This window comes from Sinocyclocheilus grahami, unplaced genomic scaffold (genome assembly GCF_001515645.1).
Source record: "Sinocyclocheilus grahami isolate Dianchi unplaced genomic scaffold, SAMN03320097.WGS_v1.1 scaffold772.1, whole genome shotgun sequence".
Classification (NCBI taxonomy): Eukaryota; Metazoa; Chordata; class Actinopteri; order Cypriniformes; family Cyprinidae; genus Sinocyclocheilus; species Sinocyclocheilus grahami.
In genome coordinates, this window is record NW_015505951.1 from 188,281 (window position 1) to 200,099 (window position 11,819).

Here is an 11,819-nt window from a genome sequence, read left to right on the forward strand (position 1 = left end):
ATATATTTATAAACTACAAGTCAAAAGTTTTTGGACAGTAAGATTTTTAATGTTTTTTTTTATTTTTTTTATCTCTTCTGCTCAATAAGCCTGCATTTTTTTTTCATCCAAAGTACAGTAAAAGCAGTAATATTGTGAAATATTTTTCCTATTTAAAATAATTGCTTTCTATTTGAATATATTTTAAAATGTAATTTATTCCTGAGGTGACGATGCTAAATACTCCAGTCTTCAGTGTCACATGATCCTTCAGAAATCATTCTAACATTCTGATTTGCTGTTCGAGAAACATTTATTATTATCATCATCAATATTTAAAACCGTTGAGTACATGTTTTTCAGGATTCTTTGATGAACAGAAAGATCCAAAGATGAGCATTTATCTGAAATAAAAAGCTTTTGTAACATTACACAAAGCTTGGAGTCAGTATATTTAAATCATTATATATTTTTTATTAAATTATGAAATGAATACTTTTATTTATCAAGGAACGTGATCAAAAGTGATGATAAAGACATTTATAATGTTACAAAATATCGATATTTCAGATAAATGCTGTTTACTTCAACTTTCTATTCAACAAAGAAACCTAAAACAAATTATACTAAGCCGTTTTCAACAATAATAGTAATGTTTTTTGTTTTTTTTTGAGCAGCAAATCAGAATATTAAAATGATTTCTGAAGGATCATGTGACTGGAGTAATGATGCTAAAATTCAGCTTTGAAAAGTTTTTCGAGAAATTTTTTTTTTTTTAATGAATGAACAAAAATGGTACGTTTCTATACGTATACGTGTAGCTGGATAGCTCCACATCAGAACTCGAGTAGTGTTCATTTCCAGCAGAATCCAGCAGTGGAAGCAGAGCTGGAACATGAGATCTAACTAACCCCGCAGCGACGTGACGACTGACTCCATCACGCATGCGCAGCGAGGTGTGCGCTCAGGGAGTTGCGCTGGCAGGTACACAGACAGAGCCCCGGTACACCTGTGCTGCTTACCGCAAGACAAAATGTCTGGATTCGATAATAACCCCTTTGCCGAGCCAGTTGATGTCAATCCTTTTCAGGTAAATATCTACTTATTATGTCTTCAGGTATATGTAAAATGTTAGAAGTTGTATGCGCTGCAAACCTGTTTGGTTGGTTTGTTAGGTTCTGAGTCACTAGAGTAATGAGGTGTGATTGACAGGCGTTCAGCCAATCACGATTCACTGCCAGGCTGACAAGCCAATCAGCATCTGATGACGATAGAGGAAGTGTTAAATTTTTTTTTTTAATGAATGAACAAAAATGGTACGTTTCTATACGTATACGTGTAGCAGGATAGCTCCACATCAGAACTCGAGTAGTGTTCATTTCCAGCAGAATCCAGCAGTGGAAGCAGAGCTGGAACATGAGATCTGACTAACCCCGCAGCGACGTGACGACTGACTCCATCACGCATGCGCAGCGAGGTGTGCGCTCAGGGAGTTGCGCTGGCAGGTACACAGACAGAGCCCCGGTACACCTGTGCTGCTTACCGCAAGACAAAATGTCTGGATTCGATAATAACCCCTTTGCCGAGCCAGTTGATGTCAATCCTTTTCAGGTAAATATCTACTTATTATGTCTTCAGGTATATGTAAAATGTTAGAAGTTGTATGCGCTGCAAACCTGTTTGGTTAGTTTGTTAGGTTCTGAGTCACTAGAGTAATGAGGTGTGATTGACAGGCGTTCAGCCAATCACGATTCACTGCAAGGCTGACAAGCCAATCAGCATCTGATGACGATAGAGGAAGTGTTACTTTGTTAAATTAAATCGTGTTGTTTTAAAATATAACAACTGTGTTTTTGCTTCGGTGGTTACCGTCATAAACCTGTTTATCATTCTGTAAAGAACTTAAAGCATTTTACAAACATAAAATCTCCCCCATCCCTCACTTCACGCGAGGTGTACAAATCCGACAGGTGCGTCTCATTTAATTTCGTGACATAGGATATATACTTTTTTTGATACAAATATATATAAAAAAACAATAGTTGATAATACTGTGGTACTTTCAGAGATGTTATGGCACTGCATAATTGTTATATTCATGTAGCCTACCGGCAGCGTTTACATGGCTCTCCAAAGTACTTTAAAGAATGCTACGGCGCATGTTCAGAAACTGTGCATAACATGTCAAGTGTTACATGAATAGACGAGTCATATTTTATGTGTCTGACAGGATCCATCAGTTACTCAGGTGACCAACACGGCAGCCGATGGCATAGGAGAGTTTAACCCGTTTACTGCCGGTGCTCTGGTAAGCATGACAACACTTTCCAACCTTCGTTTTCAAATGAAATATCCTTTCTCAATTCCTCATGTCCTTGGCTTTATATCTAGTCAAAAATACATAAATCTACAGGAATGTATACAGAATTATATTGTTCTTGTTGTAATTTGGAACCAAGATTATCCTGTGGGATCAAAAGTTAATTAAGCTTTATTAAGCTAATAAAAAAAATACAGTTAAATATTGTAATTAATAAATTGAAATCCTATTTTTAATTTTATTTATTCAGAATTTAAGTGTATGTCTTATTTGTGACCCTGGACCACAAAAGCAGTCATAAGGGTCCATTTTTTTAAATTGAGATTTATACATCATCTGAAAGCTGAATAAATAAGCTTTCAGGTTACATGGGATAGGACAATATTTTAACTATTTGAAAATCTGGTATCTGAGGGTGCAAAAAAAAGAAAATCAAAATACTGAGAAAATCGCCTTTAAAGTTGTCCAAATGAAGTTCTTAGCAATGCATATCACTAATCAAAAATTCAATTTAGATATATTTACGGTTGGAAATTTACAAAATATCTTCATGGAACATGATCTTTACTTAATATCCTAATGATTTTTGGCATAAAAGAAAAATCGATCATTTTGACCCATACAATGTGTTTTTGGCTATTGCTACGAATACAGGTGCATCTCAATAAATTAGAATGTCATGGAAAAGTTCATTTATTTCAGTAATTCAACTCAAATTGTGAAACTCGTGTATTCAATGCACACAGACTGAAGTAGTTTAAGTCTTTGGTTCTTTTAATTGGGATGATTTTGGCTCACATTTCACAAAAACCCACCAATTCACTATCTCAACAAATTAGAATAGTTCATAAGACCAATAAACAAAAACATTTTTAGTGAATTGTTGGCCTTCTGGAAAGTATGTTCATTTACTGTACATGTACTCAATACTTGAGACCCAACAATGCAGATGACCTGAAGGCCACTGTCAAAGAAACCTGTCAAAGTATTCTAATTTGTTGAGAGTGAATTGGTGGGTTTTTGTGAAATGTGAGCCAAAATCATCCCAATTAAAAGAACCAAAGACTTAAACTACTTCAGTCTGTGTGCATTGAATTAATTTAATACACGAGTTTCACAATTTGAGTTGAATTACTGAAATAAATGAACTTTTCCACGACATTCTAATTTATTGAGATGCACCTGCATACCCCAGCGACTTAAGACTGGTTTTGTGGTCCAGGGTCACATTTAATCTTTAAAAGTTACAATAGATGTTCTATTAGCAAACCTTGTCAAGTAAATAAAGAAATGCAAAATCCTAAAAGAATCAAGTAGGAGTTCTGTTAAAAACTTTTTTTTCTGGTGTTTGCTTATTTTAAAAAAGCAGCTGTTGTGCTCTGTATGTAATCACAATCGTTTAAAAGTTTAAAAACCTTGCCCCACTCTCATTTAAGGATGGGCGCACCATTCCCATATCAACTGCCTCTCAACCAGCAGTCCTGCAGACCACAGTGGAGCCCAGCCCACAAGTTAGTACAGTGTTTATGCTGAACTATACTTAATATGTGTATGCTAATGCATGCTGTATTTATCTTAGTACATCATGAAATAATGTAAGCAACTCATATCCTCCTAAAGACAACCAAACAGATGTTAGGTTTATGCATAAACCGCAGTAAAGCAGCATGTACTGTATCTTCTTCCTCTTCCAGGCCAGCGTCGCTGCAGGACAGGCTGAGCTCCTCCGTCAGCAAGCGGAGCTGGAGAAGAAGGCTGCTGAGCTGGAGCGTAAAGAACAGGAGCTCCGGGATCGAGATACAGCATTAGGTGGACCACACTAATATTGATCTTATTCTGTAAGACTTTCTTCTGTGGTCTCTTGACATGAAGGAAATTGTTTGCTTGCAGGTAAAGACAACAACTGGCCACCTTTGCCCAAGTTTTTCCCCATAAAACCTTGCTTCTATCAGGATTTTAATGAAGAAATTCCTGTGGAATATCAGAGGGTTTGCAAGATGATGTACTACCTCTGGATATGTAAGTGAATGCATAGACGTGTAATGAATAAAGACGGTTCAAAATGGAATAGCTTGCGATAATTCTACTGCAGTGGGGTTATTACATGTTTTAAGATAAAAATAAAACGGTAAAAAAACAAGCATTTTTGTTACTTGAAATAAATAAAACTTAACCTAAAGCAATAAAATAACTAAAACTAATAAATAAAAACTATATAGACATTTAGAAAAGTAAAGATGCTAAAGACGTACAACAAAATTAATCAAATAAGTCAAATTAAAGTGTAAAAACCTAATCTAGTTTAAATTATTAACTAAAACTATAATAGTATAGCGATGAAACTAAAACAACACTGTCCTGCAGTATTTTGTGTTTTTTACATTTTTTTGTGTGAAAATCGGTAACATTTTTGTGGTGTTAGATTGCAAATTCATATGGTTTGAGCTTCATTGGTCACACTGGAAATGAAAGGTTAAGTCAAGCACATTGCATTTTGGGATGCAGTATTCGTGCAGTGTTTTCTGTTGGATACTGCTAATTCTGCCCAGTGTTGTAAGTCCATTCCACTCTGCCTACTATACATATACTGCAAAACAGTTTGAGAAGTATGGTTGTATGCTTTGGCAAACATTTTAGGAAATGTTCATGCTCTATGTAAGCCTAGATAACGGACCACATCGTCGTCTTTCTTTTTTTTAACAGATCACAGTGTGACGCTGTTTCTGAACCTGCTGGCCTGTCTGGTGTATTTTACGGTCTCTACTCAGAATGGAGTTGACTTCGGACTCTCAATCCTCTGGTTTATTTTGTTCACTCCTATCGCGTTCCTCTGCTGGTACCGACCTGTATACAAAGCCTTTAAGTGAGTTCAGTGTTGATATTTTTTATTGTGTCATAATTTTCATTACATTTTTATGCCAGCCTCACAGCCTCATTACAGTAATGACAAAAGTCACAACAGGTGAATAGAGTATTTAACTAATACTGTAGATATCACTATACTTCCCCAGCAGATTAATCACAGTACATTAAGACAACTGTTTTGTTTGACAATTTTTTCTAAAATGCTGCTTAAAGGGTTAGTTCACCCAAAAACGAAAATTCTGTCGTTAATTACTCACCCTCATGTCATTCCAAACCCGTAAGACCTTTCTTCATCTTCGCAACACAAATTAAGGTATATTTGATGACATCCCAGAGCTTTCTGATCCTCTGTAGACAGCAACGCAACTGGCACGTTCAAGGCCCAGAAAGGTAGTAAGGAATCGTTAAAATAGTCCACGTGACATCAGTGGTTCAACCTTAATTTTATGAAGCTACAAGAATCATTTTTGTGTGCAAAGATTTCATCAAAAATATCTAAAAACGACACGAGGGTGAGTAATTAATGACAGAATTGTCCATTTTGGGTAAAGTAACCCTTTTAAAGATTCTAACAAGGTATTATCTCATTAAATATGCACTCATTTGAATATGTATCTGAACAGTGGATAAAGCTAAAATCGTTTTCATTTTCTTGACATTGTAGTTACAGGTTTCAAATTTCAAATTAAATTTGTATATATCTTTTTGTCACTTTTATACCTCCATAATACAAAATATACAAAAATACCACTAACTAATTATAAAAAAAATACAAAATCAGTGTTTTTATGATTAAATATATATCAGTTAACCAAAGCATTCTGTAAAAACCTTCTGGATGCATTTAGCAATAAAACCGCAAAGTTTTGTGTAAGTGCTACTAAAGTAGAGATTTCTGGCTCAGTGCAGGAGAGAAAAAAACTTTCTTTGAGAAAACAGCCTTTAAAGAAATGCACTGCAATTGAAATCTACAGATACAAATAGATTTGTACTTGTAATAAAATCAACACTTAATTGTGTATTTTGGGTGCTTCTTTCCACTGGTCTGAAAGATGACGTTATGGAATCAGCATGAAAGCCAACAATGGTTTTGCATGTAGTGTCTTATCTTTATTGTCATTAAAAAACAATAAGTAATGTTACAGTGTAATCTTTGTAGTCCTGAAAGGTGCTTCAATTATATAAAGAGAGAGGTTTATTGTTTTGATTGGAAAGACATCCGAGTATCATCATCTCACCTGTAACTTTTTCTTTTGCATTGCAGATCTGACAGCTCCTTCAGTTTCTTCTTTTTCTTCTTCATTTTCTCATTCCAAGTAATCGTGTACATCATTCAGAGTGTTGGGATCCCCGGCTGGGGAAACAGGTGAGGTTCTCCATCACTGGCGCTCTTTTAAGTGTGTTATTTGAGTCTTTGTGTGTACTTCCTCTCTGCAAGTTTCTTTGACAGATCTCAACTTCATAATCTGCCAGTGTTCATTTTCCTGGGGGTGGTCTCTCTGTGAGTGTGGGCTCTCTTCTCTGTTTTCCATGAATCTCCTTCTCATGGTCATGTTTTGTATGGTGAAATATCCTGTACTCTTCTCAGCAATGTGCCTTTTTAATTTACAGTTTCATACTGTTATTATTCTACAAAACTCTAACCCGATATTAAACGTTGACAGACCTATCCAGCACAGTTTCTGCTAAGAACATGAATAATAGCTCAAATTGTGTGCTTGTTGAGAAGAGGTGTGGGATTACTTACAAAAAAAAATTAATTTCTTTTCTATATTTAAGTTTTGTTGTGTTTGTGAGATAGTATGAAAATGTGTGCTGAAAGCTGAGCGAGTCCTCTGCACAATCTGACTGTGGTGCAGCCTAGAATTAAACTGCTGGTTTTGTCTGGCCAGAAGAGAACGGCACATTATTTCGACACACTATTTCCCAGTTTAATACTGTAAAGCTGCTTTGACGCAATCTGCATTGTAAAAAGCGCTATATAAATAATGGTGACTAGACTTGAAAGTATTAATGTGATATGATGATTGTTTCGCAGTGGCTGGATCACAGCCATCTCTGTGCTCAAGATTAACATAGCCGTGTCAGTCTTCATGATGGTGGTGGCTGGATTCTTCACTGTCAGTGCTGTGCTGTCTGTGATCTTACTGAAAATGGTAAGTTGGCCACAGCTGTAAGTGTGCATATGTGAACCATATGTGGTTGTTCTTGCACTTGCATACATCGAGTAAAATTTGTCTATTTTATCTGTCTGCCTTTACACATATTACAAGTATTAGTACCAATTTGGGTCAAAGATGAAAATGAGTTTTCAAGAATCAAAACAGTAAACGTTTATTATAGCTTAAAGTGCAACAATAGTTCATATAACAAAAAATCTTGTCAGGCATGTTTAGAACGAGAATCGTTAGTTGTCATTAAAAGACTATGTTTAAGGATCACAGTGCAGCCCACAGAAACGAATAAATACAGGTCAGAATAAGTATATAATTTCATTTTTACAAAAATATATCTGTTATGCTGAATGCAATTGGAATATCATTTCACCCATATTTTGACGTTATTTGAAACATTACAGTTGACGGTTTACTTTCATTAATATGCTTTTTCAGGATATAAAATCACTTTTGTAATTTTATGCAGACACCAAAATAGGATGTCTCATCTTTGACCCATATGCACATTAGGTAGTAGTATGTAGGTACTAATTTGCACCCTTTAGGGGTAAAAAAACAAACAAAAAAAAATGTGTACCTTTTGAAAGCGTGAAATCCACAGTGCCAACTTTTAAACCTTTTTTTTTCTGAGAGTGTATTTATATTATTCATTACTAATAATGTTGTCCAAACCTTCAGTTTGGGATTGTGCACTGACTTTCACTGTGTTTTCAGGTTCACTCCATGTACAGAAACACAGGTGCGAGCTTCCAGAAGGCGCAGGAAGAGTTTTCTCAGGGGGTCGTCACAAACCGAACCTTCCAGTCCGCTGCCACTACAGCTGCATCTTCAGCCGTACAGGGAGCCTTTCAGTAATAGCCACTGTCACATAAACTTCCATCAAACAACCCAAACCTCTTACGGAAAGGACAATCTGTATTTGAGGCTTCTCAAAGCTCATGTTTTTTCCTGCTGCAATACATTCATTTGGTTACTGAAAATATTTTGAGGTGAAAAGTTAGCTGGCTGTTGATCGGTGAGGCACTTTAGATGATGACATGGGTTCTGTCCGAATACAGGCTGTCTTTTCTTTCTGTAATCCTCATGTAATGAAGGCAATATTTAGAGATGGTTTTATGAAGTTAAAGTGATTCAGTGGCACTATTTAAAGGGATGCTCCACCCCAAAATGAAAATTTTTTCATGAATCACTTACCCCCATGTCGTTCCAAACAACGACGAGAATACTTTTTGTACGCGAAGAAAACAAAAATAACGACTTTATTCAACAATTTGTCTCCTCTGTGTCTCTCCGCATCACTGTAGCGCCATTTTGGAGAATATCTGCTGAACGCAAGCAGCGTACGCTCTTCTGTGGCACAAGGATTAAGTTTCTATGTGTCTTTATGCTTTGATTTGAACAAAAACAGCGCATCCGTGCAGCGCGGCTGACACCAGAGCGTATGCTGCTTGCGTTCAGCGGATATTCTCCAAAATGGCGCTACGGTGATGCAGAGAGACACAGAGGAGACAAATTGTTGAATAAAGTCGTTATTTTTGTTTTCTTCGCGTACAAAAAGTATTCTCGTCGCTTCATAACGTTACGGTTGAACCACTGATGGCAGATGGACTATTCTGACGATGTCTTTCATACTTTTCTGGACCTTGACAGTGTTAATTACTTGGCAGGCAATGGGACAGTCACAAGCCTCCCGGTTTTCATCCAACATATCTTAAATTGTGTTCTGAAGACGAACTAAGCTTTTACGGGTTTGGAACGACATGGGGGTAAGTGATTATTGACACAATTTTCATTTTGGGGTGGAGTAACCCTTTAATTGGCTTATGTAATGTTACAACATTGTTACAGTATAGTCCAAATTCCAGTCAATCCAAATGATCCAGTTGTCTAGTTTTGTCCCTGCTCTATGTATTTAGAAACCTTTTTTGAAAGGTATTGTTACATGTTGAATTATTCTACACTTTGATTTAGTCTTTATACTCCAACTAAATGTGTTATGTCAGCTGATGTCAACATTTGAACAATCATTACCCAACAAGAAACATATTTACCCATGGACTGTCTTTAGAGTGAACTGTAGTACTGTTGTGAAAAAAAATGTGCTGTTATCAGTTTGTTACATTCTCAAACTGAAATGATGATTTTGCAGTGTTCTTAATTATGAACAAAATATGTATATATTTATAAATTAAGCAGATATTATTTTACTGTGCTTGATTTGGGTGGGCTGCTCAAGTTATTGTTAAATAAACATATTCTGATGAATGTTTTGTTGCCACTAGTGTATATATGATCATTTAAGCGGGGTCTGTATTTCTTTTGATGAACATGATACAATTTAACTTTAATACTACAGAAAAAAAACTATATAGATACAGGAGTACTTGTAGTACCTTTGGAGCCCACTGTATGGTGTTAGAAAGCAGAGCATACAGCTTCAGTTATGATGACAGGAATATTTAATCACAAATTTTAAAATGACAGATATAGTAAGTATACAGATGTGGCTATTTTGTATTCAAATTTAAGAGCTTTAAAGACCAAACTCTGAAAAAGAGCTGTCTGATGAAGCAAATTATTAAGAAAATATAGCATCACTATTGAAAAATAGAAAGAGTAATTGTAAAAAATATATAAAATTTTAATTTACAGAGAAAAGAAGGTAAGGGAAAAATCTTCATACAAGTTCTTTGTGCATTTTTCTTTTTTTTCTACTTGCTACTTTGCATTTATTGTTAGAAAATGTTTATTTACTATTTATTCAGGTTGTGATACTTAATTTCCATTAACTAAATATTCTTAAAAATTAAAAGTTTGTTGTCATTTGGAAGTGTGTAGGCCTTCTTGCATTATTATGCTGTTACATGATTATATATTCAGTGGTATAAAATGGTCTTTAAAATGAAAATAATATCGCTTATTGCAATTATTTCTGGGGCAATATATCACACAACAAAAAGTTGTTATTGTGACAGGCCTACCGCAAGGACTACATCTGAACTAAATTGTAACCTTCTAGAGAAGTCGTGGACGTCAATATAAGATGTTTAGTAGATGTCATAAAAAGACGTCTTTTGTCTTTTTTGTAAATTTTCAGATTTATGCCGGATTAACTGATTTTTTTTAGCAATTCCCATTCAATTCAATATGGTGTCATATTGACCCCAAAGACAAGATTTGTAAACTTTTTTTTATTTATTTTTTTACGTACCATCAGAACAAGTGAATCAAGCCCAGTTTTTTTTTTATTAGCATCAAAAGCCAACAGCAAACACAGCCTGCATGCCACATGGTTGCTCACATTCAATTATTCTTCTACACTTTTTATAGGTACCAACTTAGTAACCCATAGTGCCCTCTTCTGGTGAATCAATAATACAAGGACACAACAGTAATCAGAGACGTTCAGATGAGTCATCGCTTATGGAAGGCCAAAGGGGCCAAAAACACGTGAATTTTAACGCAGTGTTTTGTTCACTTGCTCGCTGACTGTGCAGATGTGTGTACGAATGTAAGTAAGATGTTCATTTCACAGTGTAAACCGCTTCAGTGATTTAAATGGGAGTTTTTGAGAGTGCCTGAACTCTGGCTAGACTGAAGTGAAAATGTTCTTTGATCATTTAAAATTTCTTTGCTCTCTGTAAAATGAAAATGTTATAGCCTGATATAGTAACTTACAATATTGTTATTAAATACAAAGTCAGTCGTATTCAAAATATTTTATGGCATTACACCCATATCTGGTAGGCCTATTTAAGTAAAAAGTCGGGTTTTTATGTGTAGTTAATAGATTACACTATTACTCTACTTTGTCACCCACAAATAACAATCTGGTACAAAACGCATTAACTTACACATGTTTGAGGATCGAGATATTTCGAATAAAAAGGAAAAAAATAAAATAAAACATAAGCCGATATCAGTTATACAGTGCTATTGTGGCTGCTGTGTCACATGACAAGCATGACGAGCCCCCCCACTCATGCACCCTCAAAAATCATGAGTGCATGATGCCCCCGAGTGTGATACATACATACAGGTGCATCTCAATAAATTAGTATGTCATTTATTTCAGTAATTCAACTCAAATTGTGAAACTCGTGTATTAAATAAATTCAATGCACACAGACTGAAGTAGTTTAGGTCTTTGGTATGCACCCTCAAAAATCATGAGTGCATGATGCCCCCGAGTGTGATACATACATACAGGTGCATCTCAATAAATTAGTATGTCATTTATTTCAGTAATTCAACTCAAATTGTGAAACTTGTGTATTAAATAAATTCAATGCACACAGACTGAAGTAGTTTAGGTCTTTGGTTCTTTTAATTGTAATGATTTTGGCTCACATTTCACAAAAACCCACCAATTCACTATCTCAACAAATTAGAATACTTCATAAGACCAATAAAAAAAACATTTTTAGTGAATTGTTGGCCTTCTGGAAAGTATGTTCATTTACTGTACATGTACTCAA

The 11,819-nt window shown here is 35.3% G+C and overlaps 1 protein-coding gene across 1 annotated transcript; it reads left to right on the forward strand.

Annotated features, from left to right (window-relative positions):
* Positions 1-1,428: 1,428 nt before the first annotated feature.
* On the forward strand, positions 1,429-8,556 carry LOC107561431 (secretory carrier-associated membrane protein 2-like). The gene is made up of 9 exons (XM_016245875.1): positions 1,429-1,590; positions 2,210-2,287; positions 3,736-3,810; positions 3,994-4,108; positions 4,190-4,318; positions 5,003-5,162; positions 6,429-6,530; positions 7,203-7,320; positions 8,056-8,556. The coding sequence occupies exons 1-9, from the start codon at positions 1,534-1,536 to the stop codon at positions 8,194-8,196; spliced, it is 975 nt and encodes a 324-aa protein (XP_016101361.1). The 5' UTR covers positions 1,429-1,533; the 3' UTR covers positions 8,197-8,556.
* Positions 8,557-11,819: the final 3,263 nt, after the last annotated feature.